We start from the raw sequence: 26,867 nt of genomic DNA on the forward strand, positions 1-26,867 counted from the left end.
CACTAGACTGCTATCATGAGCCACACAGCCACAAAGGGAAAAGTTTGTTCTTTGTTGGTCCATTTTCCAACAGATATTTGGGTGTCTTCCTGCATGCAAAACGTTACGGAAGGACTTAGATATAAAGATATGTAAAACATTAAGCCCCTGGACTTCCCTGGTGGTCCAGTGGCTAAGACTACGTGCCTCCAGTGCAGGGGGGCGGGGGTTTGATCCCTGGTTGGGAAACTAAAATCCCACATGCCACTCGGTATGGCCAAAAAATAAAAAAATAAACTAAAAAGAAAGAAAGAAAAATACTAAGCCCCTCTTCCCTGAGCTCAAATAGCTTGTCTTGTGGTACCACTGTCTGCACCTAACACACACCCCCAGTGGGCAGGGCCATGGCCTTTGGCTGTTTTATTATATCAGTAGATATTTAGTTTTTTGATGATGGTGATAAGTTAGTGACTTTTGTTCTGTTACTGTATGCTAAGGAACCTTTGCTCGGATTCAGGCTTGTACTTTTTACGGAGAACTTAATAATTTTTCTCCCAGGTGACGTGTAGCCAGAGACCCTTTTTCCTGATCTTTCCTCTTCCGTCTGAGTCCTGCACTTGCTTACATCTAGTGGATTTTATTCCAGGATATGCTATGGAGCATTCTTATATTGAGAAAGGTGTTACTACCATCCAGGAGAATTCATTAATTTTTTTTTGTCTTTCTTTTTCCCTCAGTACCGTATTGGCAATTGCTGGAGAAGATTTTTCAATTGTTGCTTCCGATACTCGATTGAGTGAAGGGTTTTCAATTCACACACGGGACAGCCCCAAATGTTACAAATTGTAAGTAAATATTTCTAAGGACATGTTCTCAGCGCCTTGTGATGCTTTAATGCAGCAAGAGATTCAACTTCTAAATGGTTTGTTTCAGGAATTTTTAGATTGCCTTTTTGGCGCTTAGCTTACATTTTTATTAGGAAATTGTTTTCTAATAATTCAGTATGTAGTCTCCATGATAATTGCATATCTAGGTACCAACAGTGTTTTTGGTAACTTGAATATTTTTTACCTCAGCATCTTATGAAAAATTTCAAATGTACAACAGAAGTAGGATAATTTTGTAGTAAACACTCATATACTATCACCTATATTTTAGCATTTTATTATTACTTTATCATATATATTTTCATCCTTCTATGCATCCATTAATATGTTGATTTTTTTTTTTTTCTAATCTGCACCTTTCAAAAAGAAACCTGAAACATTCAATTTAACCATATTATAAGCAGTTATATCCATGGCTCACAGTTTTAATGAGGTGCTGATGTTTTTTCTAAAACATAAGAAAATAAAGTCATGTACTGAGGGGGACGTCTTCATAAATTACCTAAATGCATCTTGCATGTTAGCAGTGGTTTGTATTTAACATTTTTGGACACAGTTAAAAATGGTAGTTACTCCTAACTTAGTCCACAAGAGCCTCTTAACCCTGAATTGTAGCAGCAGTGGACTAATGAGGTTCGGGTCCTTTGGGTGGGCCTTGCGGTGCTACAGGGTGTGGGCTACCCACATCTTAACCAAAGAGCAGTAAGCTTGTCTTTGTTTTCTCCGTTCCCTTTCTGTCCACTTCCGTCTTTGGATATCCCTTTCTCTTCTCTGATTTGTAGTGCACCCATGCTGTAATTTTTTCTTCTAAGATGTAACTTTTATGATTTGAAAGTAGTAAATGTCATAGACAAAATTTAAATACATAATTTTATAGATACTGTCCTTGTGCAAGATTCTGTTCATCGTTGTAATGTTCTGTTTCAGTTTGTGTGCTGCCTGAGTGAATACCCATTCTTTTTTTAATGAAATACTTCAGGTATATATATAGAGAGAACATTAATGACTTCCTTTGTTCCTCTCATGCATCTTAGGCACTAGACCATATATGCAGTTGAAGTGCCTGCGTGCCCCTGATCCCATGCTCTTTGGGGCTGACCTAGAGCCAAGCCTGTCTCTTCCCCACCTGTTTGAGACTTACATTTATTCTTTATTCTTTGCATTAAAACTCTTTTTCGTTTATGTACCTGGATATTTGGCAAAAGCATTTTGAAGCTCAGATTTTGTCCTACCCACTTGGTATTGTCAACCTTTCTTGGTAGTACAAGCAGTGAAGCCTTGTGGTGTACTGGGAGTCTTTGGCTCAGTGCAGTGAGGTTGGTTGTAGGCTGGGTCAGGAAATGCTGGTGATGCCCCTGGAGGTGTCAGTGGTCTCCCCAGTTGGACAAGTATGTTTTGTTTCTTATATTTCTGAAAGGAAAGGTATCATGTGACCTCTGCTAATTATTTCTTGATGAGGTTGGTTCAGGTTTCCTTACAGATGTCAAGACTTAGGGATTTTAATTTTTGAGAAATAGATGTACGAAAATTTTACCATTTTCTCTCCTGTCGGCCTTTGGGTTGTTTTTGTTTGTTTTGTCTTGGAGAGCCATTAAAATAATAAGTATGCTTTCAGACAAGTGAACCTAGAGCATGTCTTTGCGAACTTGCATAAGTATATTGACTGGATGAATTTCTAGCAGTGGAATTATAGAGTGAAAGTGGTATGCACTTAAGTTCTTACTGGATAATGTCAAATGGTCCTTCTAAAAATTTGGATCAGTGTACACCCTTTCCCAGTATCTGAGAGTACCCATTTTCCACAGCCTCACCAGCATTAGGCGTTATTAGTGTAATAGGTTGAAATCATCTCTTGTTTAGATTTGAATTTCTAAGTGGCATGAAAGTTCTTTTGTATATTTATGGTGACTTGTGTCTCTTTTTATGCGACTTTCATGTAACTTACCCATCTTTCCATTGTGCGTTTTTTTTTAACATATAATAGTTTGAGGTGTACAACATGATTCCAGATATTCTTGTATTTATATATATTGCAAAACGCTCACAATTAGTCTGGTTAGTATCTATCACCGCACATAGTTATAGCATTATTTTTTTCTTGTGATGAGAACTTTTCAGGCCTACTCTCTTAGCAACTTCGGAGTGTGCAGTACAGTGTTATTAGCTGTAGTCATCGTGCTGTGCATTGTATCCCCGAGAGCCATTGTGCTGTTAATGCTTTTCATACTTCTAGGAATTCCTTGTAGAAATTAAAATTAGACTTTGGTCTGGTCATATGCACTACAAATATATTTTCTTAGTTCTTTTTTTTTTTCTTTTTGGCTGCACCAAGTGGCTTATGGGATCTCAGTTCCCCAACCAGGGATTGAACCTGGGCCACTCCCAGTTCCTTTTTTTTTTTTTTTTTAACTGTATCATATTTTTATAGAGGTTTTATTTTTTATGTAATCAAATTTATGAAACTTCTGTGTAGACATTGGGTTGTATCTTGTGTAAATCGGCTGCCCTCAACCTAAGATTATAAAAAAAAATTCAGTCATATTTTTCTCAGTCCATCCATAGTTTCATTTATTCTTTAAGTCTTTTATCCACCTGTAATTCATTTGGTGTAAGGAGTGAGATGTTGTGATACAGGACTCTCCACCCTGCCCCCCAAACCCCCCCCCCCAAAAAAAAAAAAGAGCTAACTAAACAGTTGTCCCATTACCATTAGGTGAATAATGGGATTGGGAGTTTTAAATTTAAAATTACCCAAGACATGTTTTCCTTTACTGTGAAACCAACTCAGTTTCCTGAAATGTGGTTTTTGTTTACAGAACAGACAAAACAGTCATTGGATGTAGCGGTTTCCATGGAGATTGTCTTACCCTGACAAAGATCATTGAAGCAAGACTAAAGGTAGATGCTTCTGTACATGTCTACACTATTGAAAGCTAATAACAGTTCTTTAGATTCTTCTAAGCATACACCATGACTGTTGCTCAGAATAGCTGGAGAAGAACTAGTTCAGCAAGTGAAACTGTAACCAACCCTAGGAATGAAGTGATACTATTAATGCAGCATCATCAGAGTAGCCTAATGTGAAACTACAGCAAGTTCCTTTTGTTAAAATATATGTACAATATAAAGTAAAGGATTATCTACCCTTTTTGAGGTAGACTGGGAGGGGTTTCTTCTGAAGATACTCTTCCTTCAGAAATGAAACAAATCAATTTCTGCAAAGGAGGCAAGCTTTTAGACCGCAGCTTGGTTTGGAATACCATCAGCTGACACGCTCTCTTTACAGCACTACACTCTTAGCATGAGCAGGAAAAAAAGGAACAAGCCAGCTCTTGGGACTAGAGGCACAACCTACACCGTTATCACCTAAGCCCTTAACAGGCTTTAGCTGATAGCCAGCTGAGGAAGGAGATTTGGCACAAGGTGGTTGGGGGTGGAAGAGAAGAAAAGGGTAGTATTAGGAAAAGGTAAGAAAATGAGACAGACTAACCTGGTTTGCAGTTTTTGAAGGAGCTAACACTCACTGCCTGCATGTCTTTTGTGGGCGCTGGGGAGGCGTGCAGAACAGAGGAATACTGACTTGATAAGAGCAAAGGGTTTTATTATGGCCTGTAAGTGTTAGCAGTGTTTGCTTCAACTAGTTTCAGGGACAATAGGATAGGAGTAATTTAGACTGTACTAAAACAGATTTCATCTGTAATAATAACCTGTAACTACTCTCTTCTTAGTTGGTAACAGTACAGGGGTGGAGTGGGATTCTCAGTCACCGTCTGTCAGTATTCAGAAATGGAGGTCTGTTTCTTAATCAATTATACAGCCTGGTGACATTTTTTAAATTGCTATTGATATTTACAGTATCAATATTATATGCTCTTCGTTTTTTAATTTAATCTCTATAGGCTATATGTCATAACTTTTAGTTTAGCGGTTGCTAAGTCCAGCTGGCACATGAAAAAGTTAGTGGAATTGATTGCGTTCTGCTTTGTTTATTTCTGAGTAACCCTTAAGATTGAATGATGTCCCTGGAGTATGTAATGAATTTGTTTAACTGATACTTGTGTTTTGAATGTGTAGGAATGATTTCATTCAGTGTGTATCAGTTGTGTTAACATTTATTTAGAATCTATTTATATTGAAAGCTGTAGTGACTTTTATTTATTGACACATTTATATGATTCCTAATGCGTATTTTATAAATGGCATTTAGAGGACAAAAATAAACATGACGCGGAGAGTAGTGTTTTATTAATAAAATAAGTAACAGTGAGTTCAACTCAGTGAACAGTCCTTGAAATTTTTCTTCTGTATTATTTTCTTTTATATTCTTATATTATTGTCTAAATAGTGAGGTGAATAAATGTTGGTGCTTGGTTTTGAAATGAAATTAAGAATTTTCTTTATAACCTTGGAAAAATGTTTCTGTACACCAGTTTATCGAAGTAGCGGATTTCTCATGTTTCTTCAGTATATTAATTGTCATTGTTTGATTTTATAGTACTTCTTAGGTTTCTCTTTAGAGATGTTTGCTATGGGCTGACAAAGAAATTGGTGAACTTAAATTTATCTTATTGGGTAATTTAGGGTTCCCAAGGATGTAGTAAATCATTGTATAAGATGCTGTTTTGGTTACTTCGATTCTCTATAGTAAATGCTCTAAGGATCAAGACCACTGTACTGGACTCACGCAGAGTAGGGGTGCTGCCCTCATGTCTCACAGATACCTACTTGGCAAAGAGAGGGACTTACATCTGAGTCTGATTAAGAGTCAGCATAGTAAATATTTTCAACTTCATGAGCCATTTGGTTTCTGTGGCAACTGTTCAACTCTGCCCTTGTGCAAAAGCAGACGTAGACAGTATGTAATGAATGAACAAAACTGTGTTCCAATAGAAGTATAGAAACAAGTGGTGGGCTGGATTTGGCCCATGGGCTGTACTTTCCTGACCACTGTCTGTCTGCAGAGTGGAGAGCTGATTCGGCACATCCTCTCCAGGTTGTCTTCTCTGCTCTGTTTGTGTTTCGTTGCCCTTGAGTTAGCAGTGCCTTAGATAAGGATGGCACGGAAGTAAAGTAGTGTAACCCAGAGAGCCAAGGGCAAACAGTGTTCTTTCCCTTAGAAATGTTTGTAGCCCCCAAAATGATGGGACAGAATAAAGTATATTATTTTGGTATTATTGTGTTGTTTGATCATGAAAGAAACAGGTCTCCTTTCCCATTTCACCAAGATAGGCTTGCTTTCTTTTCAAGTTACTGTTCATTCTCATAGTCTTTAATGTAGTGTGCCTCTACATGCCTGTTACTTTTGTTAATAATTGCAGATGTATAAACATTCCAATAACAAGGCCATGACTACGGGGGCGATTGCTGCGATGCTGTCTACAATCCTGTATTCCAGGCGCTTTTTCCCCTACTATGTGTACAACATCATCGGGGGACTCGATGAAGAAGGTAGGGTATTTTTCCTCCTGCATGATGAAGGGTGGCATTTCTTAGGTGTGTGTATTTCCGTCCAGATTTGAAAAGAACCAGACACCCTCTTGCCTGGCAACTTCATTTTCTCATAATTAAAGCAGTGAAGAAACTTGAAACTAAAAGGGAAATAAATGATTATCCAAAGACACACAGCAGGTGCTGTATTAAGTGAATGTTGGGCTGTCAGTTGTTTTACTATTTTCCCAAGATCTTTCCATGAGTTCAGTAGTAAATATTTAGCATTTTAACCTTACAGAAAGAAACCTGACTTGGAGAGCCTTGACCTAAGTATGATTCTAAGTAAGACAAGCATACTTGACTTCAAAAGGTTTTTTTTGAAAGGGATATGTTAAAGAAAGGCATTTCCACCAGTGTTTGTGGATCATTTTGAAACACCGCTTGGTATTCTGTCAGAGTCACACAAAGAGGGCCAGGGAGAATCAGGCTTGTTCCTTAACATTTCCATCCTCTTTTTGACTCAAAGCTGTGTTACCCAGCAAGGGCAGCAGGGCTTTTCACCAGGACGGATTTGAATTGACTTTTAGTTGCTTCCAAAAACCAAATACAGTCTCCCAGGACAGATTTGTGCTGCCGTTCGGAGTCGTCCCCTGTAAAAGGAAGTACAGAAATGTCTGACTGAGGAGAGCATCGGGGAAATACTTCTGTTTTTCTGAGAGGGAAGATTCCTGGGTAGGAAGGAGTCAGGTTCTTCTCATCTCCTCTCTCTGGTTTTTAGTCCTGTCCATTTCTGATGCGCAGGTTTTTTCTCTGTTCTCCCTCCCTCTCTCAGCTCTATCCCCTTACGTGACCTCTGGGAGCATTCTGACCATTTTACCCACCATGGTTTATATGTAGACAAATGAGGTTGACACAGTTTTTTCAGGCTTTCAAACTTGTTTGAAAACTAAGAGAAAACATAAAGCACAGAAATGGCAAATAGAAATTAATTACGCTTAACCTGGGTAATGAAATTCTAGGCACAGCTTAGCTTGCCTAACCCAGCATGCTGGACACTTCTGGTGCCTTTTTTGACTTCAGTTATGTCTGACTTGAATGCCAGGTTACTAAATTCAGATTTTAGCAGTATTAATAATAGCTCCCATTGCATTTCAGCAGGCCAGACAGTGTCCTTTGAGTTTTCTAAGCATCAAACTGATTTGAGAAGCCTTGTGTGTGCTGAATGGCAGAGCTGAGGTTTGGGTCTGTTTGACTTCCACATGATGACACTCTTGCTTGTTTTGGTGGTATTCTTAGGCGTTTCTAACCTTTATTCTTCTTTTTTCCCCCTCTAATCGTGTCTGATTTGATTTGATTTTTACTCCTTACAAGAATTTATGTGCATAGTAAAGCAGTCCTTTGCCTCCTTTTTCTGTTCTCCAGGACAGTCTTCAGCTCTTTCACCCGTGCTTTCCTCTTTCTTGCTTTATTTCCTGTTTGGTGGTGTGCATCTCTGGAGAAATTTCTCAATAAGGGAATCAGGGGACCTTTTCAAGTCTTTGCTTTTGTTTTTTTTATTTTTATTTTTTTATAAATTTTTTTTTGTACTTCCTTTGAAGTTTTCTCGTGTTCTCTGCATTTTATCAGATCGCTTTTTTCATCTTATTTTGAGTGCCGCCTTCTATGTTGGAGGCTTCTTTGAAATATCTTTTGAATTTTGGCTGCGCATTCGTCCCAAAGCGTGATCATCAGAATCTGGTCGCAAAGGTCTGCACTGGAGTGGGCATCAGCTTTTCGCTTACACTTCTGCTTTTGTGCCTTCGTTTTACCCGTGCGTGCCTGAGCCTGCTGCCTTCACGTCCAGAGCCTCTGCCAGTGTCTTGAGATTTTATTTCTTGTCTTCTGTGTTGGTAGAAGTGGGGCTGTATTGCTGATGGAGACCCTCAGGACACTGGGGTCAGTAGCTGGCTTTATATAGTCCCCAGCTCTCTACTCGGACCTCTGTGCCTTTAACTCTCCAGGTGCAGGGATGCCCTCTTTTAAACATTTTTCCCACAAGTTAGTGAGGGCTTTAGTTTTTTCTGTAATGAAAACAACAGTGCTTAAAGAAGTAGTCAGATAGTACTGGGAGACATGACGCTAAAGTAGTAACCCCCCCCCCCCCAAAAGCCTGTCCCTAGAGATTGTTACTGTTCAACTTCTGGCGAATCTGCTTCTTGGATATCTTGGTGTGCGTACGTGCTTGCACACTGCATAAGTAGGGCGTAGTTTGTACGTTTTCCGTGACAGTACAGTGGATGTATCATCACGGAGGTAGGTGTATGCTGGTGGATAAAGACATGCGTAAGGATTTCATGGCTGGCTGACAGGATGGAGCTGCACCATGGTTTCCCCACCAGTCCTCTAAGGGTCATTTAGGTTGTTTCCAGTTTCCTTAATGTAAACAAGATGACAACTGCAGTTTTGTATACTTCTCCAACCATGTTTATCTCCCTGGAAAAAATTCCTAGAAGTTGACTTTCTGGGTCAGAGAATATCTGTATTCAGAAAGGGTTCTCCTGCACTCTACCAGCATGGGTGTGAGTACCTTTTTTTGTTTGTGTTTTGTTTTGGGGTTCTTTTGATTTGTTTTGTTTTTGCATCTTAACCAGTATCAGAATTTTAACACATTTTTAACGGTCTTTGCCTAGTAAGTACTTTGTTGTTTTGATTTGTGTGTAATGTTTATTGAGATTTGGGGGTCTTTGTGTTTATTGCCTTTTTCATTTCTTCTCTGGAGACTCGCCCATATCTTAATCTTTGCTTCTTCCGTTACTCGTAGGTTACTCTTTTTCATTCTAATTCATAAGAAAAACTGTGCTACGCCTCTGTAATGTATGTGGTAGATGCCGCGCAAGAGTCTCTTACCTTTTGGGGGATGTCTGTGGCTACACAGAAGTTCTGTAGTTTCATACAGATCTGTCAATCTTTTATTTATGGTATTGAGTGTCTGTCTTTGTTAGAAAGACCTTCCCCATCCAAGGCTTACCTGAGTTTTTTTCTAGGACTTGTCTGATTTTATTTCTTACTTTGAAATCATTGTACTTTTTAAAAAGTATTTTGATGAGGAAAATCACTTTATATCCACAGTCAAGATTCATGCCTCCTGCGCTCGTGTTAAAAATGTCTCTTGCTTTTTCTGAGGGGTCTTTGAAGCTGTGATCTTGAGCATATTCCACCCTTTCATTTTCCCCAAAGCTGTTGTGTGTGGTTTTCTGAGATTGGTTTACCTTTGGGTAAATCTTTTGAGCCTCATTTTACTGTGGTCTGTTGGCCTCATGAGAGATACGGTTGTGCTTTTGGCTTTATACCTCATAGGCCTTCTTTATGTTTGTTTGTTTCTTTGTTTATGGCTGCATTTGTTGCTACGTGCAGGCTTTCTCTAGTTGCGGCAGGCAGGGGCTACTCTTCGTTGTGATGCACGGGCTTCTCAGCGTGGTGGCTTCTCTTGTTGTGGAGCGTGGGCTCTAGGTACGCAGGCTTCAGTAGTTGTGGTACGTGGGCTCAGTAGTTGTGGCTCCCAGGCTCTAGAGCGCAGGCTCAGTAGCTTTGTGGCGCATGGTCTTAGTTACTCTGCAGCACGTGGGCTCTTTCCAGACCAGGGATCGAACCCGTGTCCCCTGCATTGGCAGGCGAATTCTTAATCACTGCGCCACCAGGGAAGTCTCCCTTCTTTATGTGTTGAAGTTAGTGAACTTGCTCCCAAGATCTTATTTCTTGTTCCAAGCTTTCTTCCAGCAGAACAGTTCTCCAGGTTCTTTCCGATGCTGCCTTCCCAGCCAGCTTAGGGTTATGTCCGTAATTCTGTGGTGGGAGAGATTTAGCTACCAGTGGCAGTGGTCCACGGGTAGTGAGAAGGTTATCCTTGTTTTGCAGCTGTCTCACAAGGCAACTAGTGGAGTGTTTCAGGTCTGGTATAATGTGTTTTAAAAATCAGTTATATCACTTTTAACTCATCCTTATAAATGATCCATGATTTCTCACACTCAGAACACAGTTGTTTTTAAAGGCCCTTTTTAACAATTACAGTGACACGTATTCTTTGTAATAAACTCAGTACCGACGCACGTAAAGTGATTGCCTTCTTTTCTTGTCTCTGATCCCACCAAGATGAATGAGGACAGTTTATTAATCTTTCCGTATCTTTTTGTGTGCTTATGCAAATGTGTGTAGAGTTTACTTAAAGCCTTTAAACAAAAATAGGAGTGTGCTCTGGATTTTATATTGTCCCGTGTCTGTCCCCCACAGCCCAGTCTTCTTCTTCCTAGTCTGTACATTGCTATGTGGACATAGCGTTTTCTGCTAATGGATTTTAGGCTGCTTGTAACTTTTCGCTCTTCAAGAGATACGAAAATGATCTTGTACGTATTGCTTTGTGTGTTTAAGTAAGCATTACTTGTACATAAGTCTTAATTCTGTAAGTGAAGTTATTGCTGGCTCATAGGGTACATACTTCTACAGTTTGACAGACTCTGCCGCTAGATGGCCTATCAGAAAGTGCCATGACAGCTTGTGTTCACTCAGAGCCTGAGAAGCCACTTATCCATCTCCTGACAGTTCTCTGTAACTGTTGTAAGAATGGGTGCACGCAGATTCTGTTTTTCTTACCAAAAAAAAAAAAATTACAGTAATTATTCATTCTGGTAGTACAGAGCAAGTGATTACATCTTAGGCAAAACTAACCTTTTGCATGTGATGTGTGTGTTTTTCTGGAATTTCTTAAATTGATTTTTTATGGTACTGATGCTAAAGAGTGTGCTCACTATTAGTTTAAAAACACAGTACGTTTTTCATGCTTCTGCTCACATTTAGCACTAGGAAAATCTTAAACGCGTGTCTGTACTGCAGCTACGCCAGTTAGTTTTTTAGGAATGTTGTGAGGAGTTTGGTGCAGAACTTAGAGCAGGACCTGTGACTGTCACCCAGTGCACCTGTGAGACCACGTACATACTGGGAGCTATGGCATGGTAATCGGTGATGGTAGCTTGAAGAGAGCGTGAAGCTCCTGGTGGCAGACGCCAGAGTGGGCAGGAGAGAGCAGAGGGGCCTCCGATCGCCTCCTGAGGGGAGGGGAGGAGCAGACGGTGCTTCTTCGGAAATTATAGCACCTTGATTAGATTCATGTTTACGATGATTTGGGAGTATGGTCATGGTACATCCTTACGGAGACCGTTTTCTTCTTTAAGGGAAGGGAGCTGTGTACAGCTTTGACCCGGTGGGGTCCTACCAGAGAGACTCCTTCAAGGCTGGAGGCTCAGCCAGTGCCATGCTGCAGCCCCTGCTTGACAACCAGGTAACGAGACTGCATGCAGTGTTGGGGGGCGGGGGGGCGTTACCACCCCGTGCCTTCCTCCATGTTCTCTTCGGTAGCTTCGGGGAGTGGAGAAACCAAGGCTTTCTTGGTGCTCGCGGCTGCCCCACCCAGCCTTCTTGTCTCTGTTCTGCTGCTTCTCCTGCGGCCACTGACGTCCGCAGCTCCAGCTTCTTGCTTGTTCTCATGACTTCGAAGGCGTTCCTGTCTACAATGGTTGGTCCATGATTTCAGTTCTCCTGTTGCAGTGTTTACCTGAAGATCATGAAAATGCATTCCCCCCCCCCCCCCCCACCGTCTCACCATTTCTGTCACCTCACTTTGTATTCTAACTTGCAAGTGTATTTTTAATTTGCCCCCTTTTCTGTTACTGCTGGCGACATCCAGGCCTGAGTGGCGTCTTGCCTGGATCTTTGTGTTTATCTCCTAACATCCTTTTTGCCTTTAAGCTTACTTCCATCTTTCATCCTCTTTGCTTACCTGAAATGTGTTGTATGTAGTTACTTCTGCTCATGACTCATCTGCCTCATCTCCCGTACTCCATATTCCACTCAGATCCTTGAAATGACATGCCTGCCCATCTCCATGCCTTTGGAGATACCACAGTCTCCGTCTGGAATCTTACTCCGTCCTGTAACTCCACTTTATCCTTAAGCACTTCTCTACTCAGATGTATTTTCTGCTGAAGCCTTTCTTCTCTTCTCCCAGGAGATTTCCTTATGGCAGCTTGGGGCTCTCCTGGCTCTGTTTCCTACTTACTTTCAGCACAAATGATACTCTGTTTACAGATGTCCACCCCTCTACCGTGCTGCTCAGGAGCCAGGGGCGTTGTCTCAGTGGGTATTTTCAGTTTGTGTGATGTGTTTATTTTGAATCCTGAGACTCGTGAAAGCTTTGGGGGAGACCAGACCACCTTTGTATGGTCAGCCTTTGTATGGTCACGTGATGCCCCATCCAAGTTTCCTGTCCCACCAGGTTGGTTTCAAGAACATGCAGAATGTGGAGCATGTCCCACTGTCCTTGGACAGAGCTATGCGGCTTGTGAAAGATGTCTTCATTTCTGCTGCTGAGAGGGACGTGTACACCGGGGACGCACTCAGGATCTGCATCGTGACCAAGGAGGGCATCAGGGAGGAGACCGTGCCTCTGCGGAAGGACTGAGTTCTGTGCCCTTGTCGCTGATGAGTTCAAAACTGGTTAAGTTTGTACCTTGGAACTGTTGGACTGATTTGTTTTATTAAAAAATAAAACCCCAAGCACTTATTTTGTTAGAATTTGTCTTCTTCCAGGACATAACTAGGAAGCAGGATTTCTTTTTACTTTCATTTTCTTCATTCTTCCCTTATTTTTTTGTCATCCAGAGCTACTTTTGTATTTTAAGGATACGAAATCTTTTAGTTCACATCTGTATGGAAAAGTCTCCTCTTTTGATCAGCTTATCATCTTATGGTAGTCAGCCCATCTTATAAAGAGAGTGTTTGAAATTTATTTAGTCCGCCCAGCTTGCCTTGAAAGGCAGATTGCCTTTAAACCGTCTCAGTTTTATTAAGACATTAATGAATACACATAGAGTATGTTATCATCCCTGGGATTGGCTGAGCAGTCTGGAATGGCTGTTTTGGAGGAAAATCTTTAAATCAAGCAGAACAGAAGAAAATTGTAAAAGCAAATAGCCCTTTAAATGGGCTTTAGCCAGAAATCTGGAAAAAAATTTTTTTAATTTATTTATTTAATTTATCTTATTGGCTACTTCGGGTCTTTTCTGCTGTGCGCGGGCTTTCTTTAGTTGGGGCTACTCTTTGTTGTGGTGCGTGGACTCCTCATTGCCGTGGCTTCTCTTGTTGCAGAGCACAGGCTCTAGGCGTGTGGGCTTCAGTAGTTGCAGCACATGGGCTCAATAGTTGTGGCTCACAGGCTCTAAAGTGCAGGCTCAATAGTTGTGGCACACGGGCTTAGTTGCTCTGCAGCATGTGGGATCTTCCTGGAGCAGGGATCAAACCCGTGTCCCCTGCGTTGGCAGGCGGATTCTCAACCACTGCGCCACCTAGGAAGCCCTGGAAAAGTTTTTATAAACACTATATGAATGTTAAAATTGATACCTAAATTTTGATAAGAGCTAAAGTTTTTGTTTTATAACTATTAAATATACTTTAACTCCATTATATATGATGTTGGAGTAATTTTCTTGATGTTGTTTTGTGACCTAACAAAAACGGAATTTTACTGTTGGCCTTCCGTTAAGAATTTAAGTGATCAGAACCCCCTAGAGGGTACATATTTTTAAGTTTGTTCAAGAAATATTTGTTTAATACGCTGTCACAGGCACCAGGGATGCAGTGGTGACACCTCCTTCATATTTCTTTTACAGCGTCACAACTGAAAACTAGACTATCCCATTCAAAGTACACATTTGTCCTCTTTATTCTGTCAATTATCCAGAAACAGAATCAGTGGGATATAGATAGAGATTTATTATTAGTAACTGGCTCACATGGTTATGGGGGCTGAGAGTCCCGTTACCTGTCGTCTGTAGCCTTGAGACCCACGAGAGGTGGGGGCTTAAATTCTAGTCTGAGTCTGAAGGCCTGAGGCCAGAAGAACCCATGGTGTGAGACGCTGTCCCCAAGGACAGGAGAAGACTGCAGTCCCGGCTCAGCCGAGTGCGAGAACAATTGGATGATGCCCACCCGAACTGGGGGGCGGGGGGGTGGGGGGGCAGCCTCCTTACTCAGTCCAGTTCAGATGCTGATCTCATCCAGAAACGCTCACAGACACCCAGAGGTAATTTTTAGCCAAATATCTGGGCACCCTGTGAGCTAGTCAACTTGACATTAACCGTTACAATTATATAAGCTATAGGTGTATTTTATTTTTTGTTTCAAAGGATTTTCTGTTGATTTGGAATTCAGTTTTTCACTACTTAAAATTATATAATTTTGTGGCCTAAAATTTTTTTTTTTTAATTTATTTTATTTGGGACTTCCCTTGTGGCACAGTGGTTAAGCATCTGCCTGTCAATGCAGGGGACATGGGTTTGATCCCTGATCCAGAAAGATCCCACATTCAGGGGAGCAACTAAGCCTGTGTGCCACAACTATTGAGGCTGCACTCTAGAGCCCGAGAGCCACAACTGCTGAAGCCCACGTGCCTAGAGCCTGTGCTCCACAAGAGAAGCCACTGCAATGAGAAGCCCGTGCATTGCAATAAAGGGTAGCCCACACTTGCTGAAACTAGAGAAAGCCCGCACACAGCAATGAAGACCCAGTGCAGCCAATAAATAAATTTATTATTATTTTTTTAATGATTTATTTTGTTGCATTGGGTCTTAGTTGCGGCAGGCATGCTCCTTAGTTGTGGCATGCAAACCCTTAGTTGCAGCATGTATGTGGGATCTGGTTCCCTGATCAGGTATGAAACGCAGGCCCCTTGCATTGGGAGCATGGAGTCTTAACCACTTTGCCACCAGGGAAGTCCCTAAAATTTTTCCATAAGGTCCTTACCTCCCAAGGTTTCTAGGACCGTTTTTCCCCCCACCATCAGTTACAGATTATTTTAGCATAATATTCCTCTAGACTGTGAATTTGGTCTCATTTGAAGGCCTTGTCCACAATGTGCTAGATGTGGACCCTTCTAGGGCTACCTCTGACTTCAGGTGTTTGAGTGGCTTTTATAGATCATTCAATCACAAGTGCTCACCTGGGGCTTCCTAGGTGGCGCAGTGGTTAAGAATCCACCTGCCAATGCAGGGGACATGGGTTCGATCCCTGCTCCAGGAAGATCCCACATGTCGCGGAGCAACTAAGCCCGTGCACTGCAACTATTGAGCCTGTGCTTTAGAGCCCATGAGCCACAACTATTGAGCCCGTGTGCTGCAACTACTGAAGCCCACGCACCCAAAGCCCGTGCTCCACAACAAGAGAAGCCACGGCAATGAGGAGCCCGCGCACCACAATGAAGAGTAGCCCCCACTCACAGCAACCAAAGAAAGCCCGTGCACAGCAAAAAAAGACCCAACACAATTAAATAAATTGATTAATTAAAAAAAACAACCGTTAATAAAAAAAAAAGTGCTCACCTGAGAAAGGCAGACTTTTAGCACTTTGGTAGATTGTAGGTGTAATTTACTTGTACAGTTGGCTAGCCTTTCAAGTTCTGATTAGAAAGCTGCCATTATGCTGAGACTTTCCTTTGTAGATGAGTTACATTCTTGCCTGCAGCACAGAATTGAAAGAATCATAATATTAGAAATTGTTGGAGAGAAAGAGCACTTACTTCTTTGGAGGTTTTAGTCATGGCTTGATTTACACACACTGAATTGGAATGCTGTGTAGATGTTTGCTGTTTCTTTAATTAGCAGAGCAGAGATGGTTTTTTACAGTGTGCTTGACAGGGCTGCCCAAATGGGGTAGTTCTGGCTCAGAGCTCAACCTGTGACAGGCAGGGGCTACTCTTGTGCAGCCACATTTCCTGCTCTAATTGTGAAGACAAATCAGGCTATGAGACAGTGGCTTTGCAAGCCTACTTGAGAGGAATATGAACCACTTAGTAGGAAAATGGTCTTTATTACTAAAATGTCTCAGTTATTACCCTGACAGGTTTCCCCCTGCCTTTCTGTACCTGTCACGTAGGAGAGCCCTTCAGTAACATGTTTCCTGACTCCAGGGTCTCCCATTCCCTCTATTTGTGACTTTCAAGGTGTGACTAGTGGGTCCCCTGTATGAAAATTACGTAGAGCACTTGTTAAAAATTAATTCCTGGACCCACCCCAGACATATTGTCCTAGTTTCTGGACTGGGACGTGAAAATTTGCATTAGAAAACAAATACCTAGGTGACACACAATTTGAAAACTCCCTTAACTCCTCTTCAGACAGGGCCAGAGTAATAACCCCTAGGAGAGCTATAATGAGGGACTGATGACAGGTTTGACCTTGTGCAATTAAAGGGAGCTGGTTAGATGATCTATGTGTGCTTGGTGCTGGAGCCTGAAGTCCACAGTGCAGCCTACACTGTTGGGAAGGGACAGTGAGTGTGAAGAGAACACAGGGCCAGACTGGAAACTATGAACTGGAGTATGAGGACATTCTCACCAGCCTCACTGCCTCCAGATCTCCCACTTCAGCAGCGGCTGCAAGGGACTGAGCTAAACACTCACCCAGCACAGCACAGCAGCTGGGAGAAGCTAGAGGGGGTCTGGCAGGAGCTGAAGGCACCACCACACCCACCAGATGGGCACAAGAGGAAGACGGCTGTTGCCTCATCTTCTCACTGGCCAGCCCTCCTCCTGACCTGGCAGCAGCAGGTGCATCTGAACATGGGAAGGACATTTGGGTTCCTGCCCCGCAGAGGAGGTGACGGCTATGTCGACATGCAGTTTGGACTGTGGGGAGCCCAAAGGCAAGGAGAGAGGGGGTACAAGAACTTCCCCCTTGTGTTCTGCCTGTTAGGACAGAGGGTCTAGAGAGAATTGTCTATTAACATCCTGGGGCTTGTTTTCTCTCTTGCACAGGGAGGGGCTCACAGTGTGTCTGTTGTGACTCTGGGTATGTCAGCTGAGGAAGAGGCCCTGACCGCCCCAACCACCATCCCCTTCTCTGAGCAGGTGCCCAGCGTCTCTCTCCTGAAGGCATCTGTTCTCCTCTCTCCTCTGGCATGAGATTAGCTGCCCACGTGGCTCTCCCCAGACTGAGTGGCTCCTTGGAGTCTGTAATCATCTTTGAAAAATGGTTTTTCTATAATGGGAAAATCTTTTCAAAATCTTTTAAGAAAATGGTAATAGGAACATACATATCGATAATTACCTTGAATGTAAATGGACTAAATGCCCCAACCAAAAGACAGACTGGCTGAATGGATACAAAAACAAGACCCATATATATGCTGTCTCCAAGAGACTCACTTCAGACCTAGGGACACATACAGACTGAAAGTGAGGGGATGGAAAAAGATATTCCATGCAAATGGAAATCAAAAGAAAGCTGGAGTAGCAATACTCATATCAGATAAAATAGACTTTAAAATAAAAAATGTTACAAGAGACAAGAAAGGACACTACATAAAGATCGAGGGATCCATCCAAGAAGAAGAGATAATTATAAATATGTATGCACCCAATATAGGAGCACCTCAATACCTAAGGCAAATGCTAACAACTATGAAAGAGGAAATCGACAGTAATACAATCATAGTGGGGGACTTGAACACCCCACTTACACCAATGAACAGATCATCCACACAGAAAATTAATAAGGAAACACAAGCTTTAAATCACACAATAAATCAGCTTGATTTACTAGATATCTACAGGACATTACATCCAAAAACAGCAGATTACACATTCCTCTCCAGTGCACATAGAACATTCTCCAGGATAGACCACATTTTGGGTCATAAATCAAGATTTGGTAAATTCAAGAAAATTGAAATCATATCAAGCATCTTTTCCCGACCACAACCCTATGAGATTAGAAATCAATTATAGGAAAAAAACTGTAAAAAACCACAAACACATGGAGGCTAAACAATATGCTACCAAATAACCAAGAGCTCACTGAAGAAATCAAAGAGGAAATCAAAAAATACCTAGAGACAAATGACAATGAAAACACAATGATTCAAAACTTACGGGATGCAGCAAAGGCAGTTCTAAGAGGGACGTTTATAGCAATACAATCCTGCCTCAAGAAACAAGAAAAATCCCAAATAAATAATCTAACCTTACACCTAAAGAAACTAGAGAAAGAAGAGCAGACAAAACCCAAAGTTGGTAGATGCAGAGAAATCATAAAGATCAGAGCAGAAATAAATAACATAGAAACAAAGAAAACAATAGCAAAAATCAACAAAACTAAAAGCTGGTTCTTTGAGAAGATAAATAAAATCGATAAACCTCTAGCAAGACTCATCAAGAAAAAGAGGGAGAGGACTCAAATCAATAAAATTAGAAAGGAAACAGGAGAAGTTACAACAGACACCACAGAAATAAAAAGCACCATAAGAGACTACTACAAGCAACTATATGCCAATAAAATGGACAACCTGGATGAAATGGACAGATTCTTACAAAAGTATAACCTTCCAAGACTGATTCAGGAAGACATAGAAAATATGAACAGACCAATCACAAGTAATGAAATTGAAACTGTGATTAAAAATCTCCCAACAAACAAAAGTCCAGGACCAGATGGATTCACAAGTGAATTTTATAAAATGTTTAGAGAAGAGCTAACACCCATCCTTCTCAAACTCTTCCAAAACATTGCAGAGGAAGGAACACTCCCGAACTCATTTTCTGAAGCCACCATCACCCTGATACCAAAACCAGACAAAGATACTGCAAAAAAAGAAAACTACAGCCCAATATCACTGATGAATTTAGATGCAAAAATCCTCAACCAAATACTAGCCAACAGAATCCAACAACACATTAAAAGGATCATACACCATGATTGAGTGGGGTTTATCCCTGAAATACAAGGATTCTTCAATATATGCAAATCAATCCTTGTGATACACCATATTAACAAATTGAAGAATAAAAACCGCATGATCATCTCAATAGATGCATAAAAAGCTTTTGACAAAATTCAACACCCATTTATGATAAAAACTGTCCAGAAGGTGGGCCTAGAGGGAACCTACCTCAACATAATAAAGGCCATGTATGACAAACCCACAGCAAACATCATTCTCAATGGTGAAAAACTGAAAGCATTCCCTCTAAGATCAGGAACAAGACAAGGATGTCCACTCTCGCCACTACTATTCAACATAGTTATGGAAGTCCTTGCCACAGCAATCAGAGAAGAAAAAGAAATACAAGGAATCCAAATTGGAAAAGAAGAAGTAAAACTGTCACTGTTTGCAGATGACATGATATTATACATAGAAAATACTAAAGATGCCACCAGAAAACTACTTGAGCTAATCAATGAATTTGGTAAAGTTGCAGGATACAAAATTAACACATAGAAATCTCTTGCATTTTTATACACAAACAATGAAAGATCAGAAAGAGAAATGAAGGAAACAATCCCATTCACTATTGCAACAAAAAGAATAAAATACCTACGAATAAACCTAACCAAGGAGGTAAAAGACCTGTACTCAGAAAACTATAAGACACTCATGAAAGAAATCAAAGACGACACAAACAGATGGAGGGACATACCATGTTCTTGGATTGGAAGAATCAACATTGTGAAAATGACTATACTACCCAAAGCAATTTACAGATTCAATGCAATCCCAATCAAATTACCAATGGCATTTTTCACAGAACTAGAACAAGAAATTTTACGATTTGTATGGAAACGCAAAAGACACCGAATAGCCAAAGCAATCTTGAGAAGGAAAGACAGAGTTGGGGGAATCAGGCTTCCTGACTTCAGGCTATACTACAAGGCTACAGTGATCAAGACAGTATGGTACTGGCACAAAAACAGAAATATGGATCAATGGAACAGGATAGAAAGCCCAGAGATAAACTACGGTCAACTAATCTATGACAAAGGAGGCAAGGATATACAATGGAGGAAAGGCAGCCTCTTCAATAAATGGTGCTGGGAAAACCAGACAGCTACATGAAAAAGAATGAAATTAGAACACTCCCTAACAGCATACACAAAAATAAACACAAAATGGATTAAAGACCTAAATGTAAGGCCGGACACTAAGAAACTGCTAGAGGAAAACATAGGAAGAACACTCTTTGACGTAAATAACAGCAAGATCTTTTTTGATCCACCCCCTAGAGTAATGGAAATAAAAACAAAAATAAATAAGTGAGACCTAATGAAACTTCAAAGCTTCTGCACAGCAAAGGAAACTATAAGCAAGACGAAAAGACAACCCTCAGAATGGGAGAAAATATTTGCAAACGAATCATCAAAGGATTAATCTCCAAAATATATAAACAGTTCATCCAGCTCAATATCAAAAACACAAGCAACCCAATCAGAAAATGGGCAGAAGACCTAAACAGGCATTTCTCCAAAGAAGACATCTGGATGGCCAAGAGGCACATGGAAAGCTGCTCAACATCACTAATGATTAGAGAAATGCAAATCAAAATGACAATGAGGTATCACCTCACACCGGTCAGAATGGGCATCATCAGAAAATCTACAAACAGTAAATGCTGGAAAGGGTGTGGAGAAAAGGGAACGGTCTTGCACTGTTGGTAGGAATGTACATTGATACAGCCACTATGGAGAACAGTATGGAGGTTCCTTGAAAAATTAAAAATAGAACTACCATATGACCCAGCAATCCCACTCCTGGGCAAATACCCAGAGAACACCATCATTCACAAAGACACATGCACCCCAATGTTCATTGCAGCACTATTTACAATAGCCAGGACATGGAAGCAACCTAAATGTCCATCCACAGATGAATGGATAAAGAAGATGTGGTACATATATACAATGGAATATTACTCAGCTGTAAAAAGCAAGGAAACTGGGACATTTGTAGAGACGTGGATGGACCTAGAGACTGTCATACAGAGTGAAGTGAGTCAGAAAGAGAAAAACAAATATTGTATATTAACACATATATGTGGACTATAGAAAAATGGTACAAATCAACCAGTTTGCAAGGCAGAAATAGAGACAGATGTAGAGAACAAACATATGGACACCAAGTGGGGAAAGCGGGGAGGGTTAGGGGGGAATGAATTGGGAGATTGGAATACCAAATTGTACACTCTAAATATATGCAGTTTATTGTATGTTAACTGTATCTCAATAAAAGTTCTTAAACAAACAAACAAAAAAAAACCAGCCTGGGAAAACAAAAAACAACGAAAAACCAACATGGGGTGTGGATTGATATCCATGGGGCTGACTTGGAAAGTATAGGTGACCTAGCGTGTGGTCTCACACACTTTGTCCTCAAGCAGACCTACAACCTTCTTTATGCAGTGAGACGCTGCTGGAGGGGCCTGCTAGAAGCTGTGGGTTTGGCAGAGCTGTGGCGGAGGTCCAGGGAGGCTGTCAGACCCTCACTCTTTACGGAGGTCAGGTCTGCGAGCCGCTCTCTGCATGGCCACCAGATGGCAGTGTTGTCTCGTCCGGCTGGCCACCCTTCCGCTGGGGACCTGGTGTCCTGTGCGGACGTGGGTGCTGCCCTAGTTCTCCCAGTGCAGACTGCTCGCTGTGAGAGCCCTGAGCCTGATGGTAAATCCTGTTTCATAACCTGGAAGAAGGGTTGCCTTGCTATGTGCTAAATCCCCCTCATCCTCATATCAAAGTGGAAAGGACAGGAGATAAACCCAGCAAGACTGTTAGTAATCTATACTGGCAGAGATAAACCCAAAAGTTCGTAGGTAGTTATCTATACTGGAGGTCCTGGGTATGTGTATGGGTGGGAGGAGAGGGAGGGAGAAAGAGAAGGGAGGGGAGAAAAACATGAAAACACAGAATTTCTTTGGAAACAGGGATACTTGTGGGATTTGCTCAGGCATCTGGCTGGTGGCAGAATTGAAATTAAGACTAAGTATTCATTTTATTCTACTGGGCTCTCTCTCTGGGTTTTCTTTGTTTTCTGCTACCAGCAAATCCTTTTACTTCTACTTCAGTATATTCCTTTCAAATGAACTGTGATGTTATGATGTTCTAAGGACCCAAGTCTACAAATGCCACTGAGACTCTTGGCTGAAGATTTTGTGTAGGCACTCATAGCAGAAAATATCCCCAAAGCCATGAGCACAATCTGCATTTAATGAAGCTCTAAATCCCAGTGGGTAGGTTGCTTACTTCAAGTAGTAACTACACCCCCAAGAAAATGCAAGAAAATACTTGCTTTTCTTGCCTTTAACTTAATGCCTTTTGGTTTAATAGGAACTGGCCGATACTGCCTTCCCTTGCCGCCGACAAGGGGTGCATGTGTTTTCCTTGCATATCACAGGTAACTTTGCCTTTCTTCTCTTTTGCTCAGAATTGAAATCTAGTAACCCCGAGGCTGACCTGCCCTAACTGGAAAAAGTTTAAAAAGGAAAAAGGAAAGTCTGCCATTATAATGATCACATTTTCTAAGCCAAAGGCTGAAATATACTGTAATATAGGATCTGACCAAATATGTCAATTCAAGGCTGTCTTTCAAATATTAACACTTGTAATAGATTTGTTAAGAGAACCTATGTAATTTTGGTTTCCTTTCCTAACATTTATTTTTAACTATTTCAAAAGCTCTACTGGATTCTGCTTTCTTCCCGTTCTGATCGTCTCATTTACTCTGTGAATTGACTGTAGGGAACCATGACCTTGGCCTAGAGGGTGAAGATGCTGCTAGTCTGCTTGTGACAAGGCTGCTGTCTCCTCTTCATTTAGGAGGCTAAGAATGTCCACCTACAAACCCTGAGATGTTGGTTAGCTTCTCAGGAGGTCATCTCAGACTGTACCAGCTCTGTTATCACTGCCTCCTGGGAGGGGTGCTGTGTACGAATCTCTGGGAGCTTGTAGGCTTGGGGAAGACCTCCAGGAGAACTGCCCGCCACCTTGCTCCCGGACTCTAAGGCTCTGAAAGCCTTAAATGTCATCGCATTCCCCATCTGTGGGATCCTTGTGAAACTTCTCAGAGGGAAGGCGAAGGGGTGAACAGGGAGAAAGGAACAGGGTCAGGGACAGGGGACCCTGGGTAATGTCAAAGAGCCCTAGTGGTTGGTCACGTTCCTTTCTGCAAGCTCTGAAAAGAATATGAACCCTGTGAGATGGGACCTGAGAACAAAGAAAAGCCAGGGATATGAGGGTCTCGGGGATGAGTTTGCAAGGCTCATTTGTTCCCCCGAATACCAGTTGAGCACCATCTCTGTGCCACACCTGGGACGCAGCCCTGAGCAGACACCCATGCTCTGGAGAAGCTCACCTTATGTTGGGGGAAGGGAGATGGTCAACACAGAGGAAATGTAGGTTCTAGAGAGCCCTGAAGGGGAAGGAGCAGAGCAGGGGTCGGGAAGGAGCCTCCCCCAGCAGCGCAGAAGCAAGACTGTGCTGGTGATTCTTCCAAAGAACAGCCAAGCACTTCCTGATTCCTGTGTTGTGCCTCAGAGGGAGGCTGAGATCCCCACACAGGAGTCATGTGTTGAGGCCTCAGCTTCCTCTTGTGCCGTGTTCCTGGTTCCCTTTGAGAAAAGGGCTGGAAAGCAGCCCATGTGGGCTGTTACTGGGGGGGTCCTGACCTGCAGCACATCTGGATAAACAAAAACCTCGTTACAAGGAGGCTATTTTTGTTTTAAATTCCTTATAAATCAACAATCGGGGATGACTGAGCCACGTACGAAGTACTGACTGCACTGGAATTCTGCAGCCCTGAAAATGAGTTCCCGTGAAGCCCTGGCGGTAACGTGGCCGAATATTAGGGCAGAACATTAAATGAAATGCACAGAACGAAAATCGCCTGTGCACCATGACTATAGGTGTGTGGAAATATGGCTATAATAATGCAGGAGGAAGACATCCAAATTAATACTGTGGAATGGCCCAATGTGGGTGATTTTCTTTATTTTATAGACCTCCATAATGACCTTCTATCATTAAAAAGAAGTTTTAGGTCAAAGTTTTGTAAATTTAGACGTCTACATTGAATAACTCCTCTTCCATTTTTGCCAACCTCCTCAAAATATTTTATATTGAGTGTGGATGCAATCCAGTAATCAACTTCATGAAAAAAATCTACTGGTAATTTGGTTTGAGTTGGTAAAAACAATGAGGTTGTTTGACAGAGTATGTCAGTTTTAACCAGTCATGTGGACATCAATAGATATGTCTGATCGAAAAACTGTTGTTTTCATGGTGCTGTTTTCATAAACCACAGATATTTTGGGGGTGGGTGGATGAGGCAAGGATGGGGCTGCCTGCAGCGCACAGACCTGCTATATTTGAGAGCTGTTGGGCAGTTAGGGGACAGCGTGGCCAGAACACTAGCCTTGTTTATCTGCTGAAGTACGAAACAGAAACCCTAGCCTTTTTAGAAAGACGTGTACAAAGTCTCTGGGTTGTCTGGAGAAAATCACAGAGCATTCTGACTTCCCTCAGGCTTCGTGAAGGTGAAAGAAGCTTTAACCTTTAGCACACAGTACAAAATTCTAATAGAGAAAGGGATATTGAAGGGGGTAGAGTTTCCCTCAGAACGACGTGGTCACACATGCGTAGAGGCAATAGGTCCCCCACAGAAAAATTCAGGAAAAACTCCAGGGAAAATCACCGATGCCTTTTTTATTCCATTGGAAGTTTGGAGTCATGTCAAATACCAACGCTTCAAACCCAAGAAACAAATACATTCTTTCTTACCGTTTTCACACATCGGAGGGGAAAAATGACGGGTTGTAGGAAATTTGGTGTCGTTTTGGGGGGGGGCATTTCTCTAACTCCCTAATAAACGTGTATTGTCCCACATCCCTCATAATTCCACGAGAGAAATACGTTTGTGATTTTACACTGGAGAACACTTTGATATGAGATCTCCATGTGCTCAAAATGCACAGCCAGTTTTGAGCCCTCCTGGTACCCTGGTGCCTCCTGTTCAGGGCCTTCTATTTGATGTGGGTGTGGGTGCTGCTGCCTGGCTTAGGGAATTCTCCAGAGGGGAAGGACTTATCTTTGTTTGTCCAACACAGCAGAGGTCCCCAGCCCCCCGGGCTGCGGGCCAGTGCCAGTGCGGTCCTAGGCCTGTCAGGAAGCAGGGCACATGGCAGGAGGCGAGCGGCGGGTGGGCACACGAGCAGATCGCCTGTCGCTCCCCGTCACACGCAACACGGCCTGAACCGTCCATCCTGCGCTCCCGTCCGTGGAAGAACTGTCTTCCACGAACCTGGTCCCTGGCGCCGGGAAGGCTGGGGGGCGCTGCTCCGCAGAGCCAGCACGCTTTGGTTTACGACAAGGTACAAGCGGTTGTTTCCTCGGACCCCTCCAAGGCCTCATTCACTCATGTGTTTAGTATGTAACATTTCAAATACATACAAGAGAAGCTGGGAGACCAGTGTGATGAAACCCTGTGCACCCCTCACCCACGTCCGTCACTACTCGTGGCCACCCTTCCTTCATTCCCTCCTCTCCCCAACCCCCCACACGCCACATTATTTGGAAGCAGATCATGGAAATCCTATAACTTTGTCTGTAACCATTTCAGCTCTCTAACAGATAATGATCACATTTTAAAATATAATCACAGTTTCATAATCATATTCTTAAAGATTAACTATAATTTCTCAAACAAATATCCAGTCTATGTTCACATCTTTTCGACTGTCTCACAAATGTCTGTTTACAGTCGGTCCACACCTGGAGCCCAATCGATCAATCTCCCTCTCGCCCATCTCTCTCTCTCTCTGTGTCCATCTCTTTCTCAGCACTTTGAAGCTCGTTGTCAGAGAAGCCGGGGCACTTGTGCTGCAGTTTCCCAGGTTCTGGACGCTGCTGACTGTGTTCCTGCAGTTTCCGTACGTGTCTTTCCTACAAACGGGTAGGTAGATTCAGAAGCTTCATCAGATTCAGTTCAATTTTTCATCAACAGAGCAATCTAAGTTTATATGTCTTACCACTGCTTAGATCTGCAAATTTGACCTATTTCTATTAGTTAAACAATAATCCACCGTGATATGACACATATCTGAGTATCATTGATTGTTTTAGTTTATGCCGTTATAAGATAAACTTCAGTTTCTAAAAAAGCCACAGCCTTCCTTCACTCATAGGTCCCAAACTCAGACCAGGCAGGGCTTTAAGCCTCCTGCTGGTGCAGCTCAGATGTTCCTTTCCACCTGCCGGGCGGGGGGCACCTGACCTGTGCACAACAGTTCCAGGAAGGGGAGCTCACCCACCCAGCCCACGCCCTGGGCCACCCAGGAAGCGCTTGTACAACAAACATCTCAGCTTCCCCTTTAAGGCAGTGCATTTTCTTCCAAGGTTTTTTTGTTTTTTGTTTTTAAACAGGGTTTCTATCATGTTTCCCTGTTCTGTGTTAATAATGTAAATATCACTTGCTTTCTCCAATGACAAACTTTTCCAGACTGTCTGGCGCACTCACTGAGGGAGTTTTGCTTACTCTTGTGAACCCTCTTACAGTTTAGCCCCGAGTCCAACACTGTCTCCTGTGCCTGCCTGTAGTCAACACTTTTGTTTACATTTTAGCCTAAGGGTAATAGTAAGAATGCATTGTAAGAACAGTAGGAATCTCGTTGTCACCGCTGCCTTTATCTTTTTTTTTTGAGGCACACCAAAGTGAATCCGCTTTATTTATACA

The 26,867-nt window shown here is 42.1% G+C and overlaps 1 protein-coding gene across 1 annotated transcript in view; it reads left to right on the forward strand.

Moving 5' to 3' along the window:
• The window catches only part of PSMB1 (proteasome 20S subunit beta 1), a 15,825-nt gene extending 2,937 nt beyond the window's left edge, over positions 1 to 12,888 (forward strand). Inside the window, exons 2-6 of the mRNA XM_057740332.1 lie at positions 717 to 824; positions 3,683 to 3,764; positions 6,185 to 6,314; positions 11,501 to 11,607; positions 12,601 to 12,888. Coding sequence (XP_057596315.1) covers positions 717 to 824; positions 3,683 to 3,764; positions 6,185 to 6,314; positions 11,501 to 11,607; positions 12,601 to 12,786 — 613 coding nt within the window. The 3' untranslated portion in view covers positions 12,787 to 12,888. The remainder of the gene's footprint in view (positions 1 to 716; positions 825 to 3,682; positions 3,765 to 6,184; positions 6,315 to 11,500; positions 11,608 to 12,600) is intronic.
• The last annotated feature ends 13,979 nt before the right edge of the window (positions 12,889 to 26,867 follow it).

Source organism: Hippopotamus amphibius, chromosome 6 (genome assembly GCF_030028045.1).
Source record: "Hippopotamus amphibius kiboko isolate mHipAmp2 chromosome 6, mHipAmp2.hap2, whole genome shotgun sequence".
NCBI lineage: Eukaryota > Metazoa > Chordata > Mammalia > Artiodactyla > Hippopotamidae > Hippopotamus > Hippopotamus amphibius.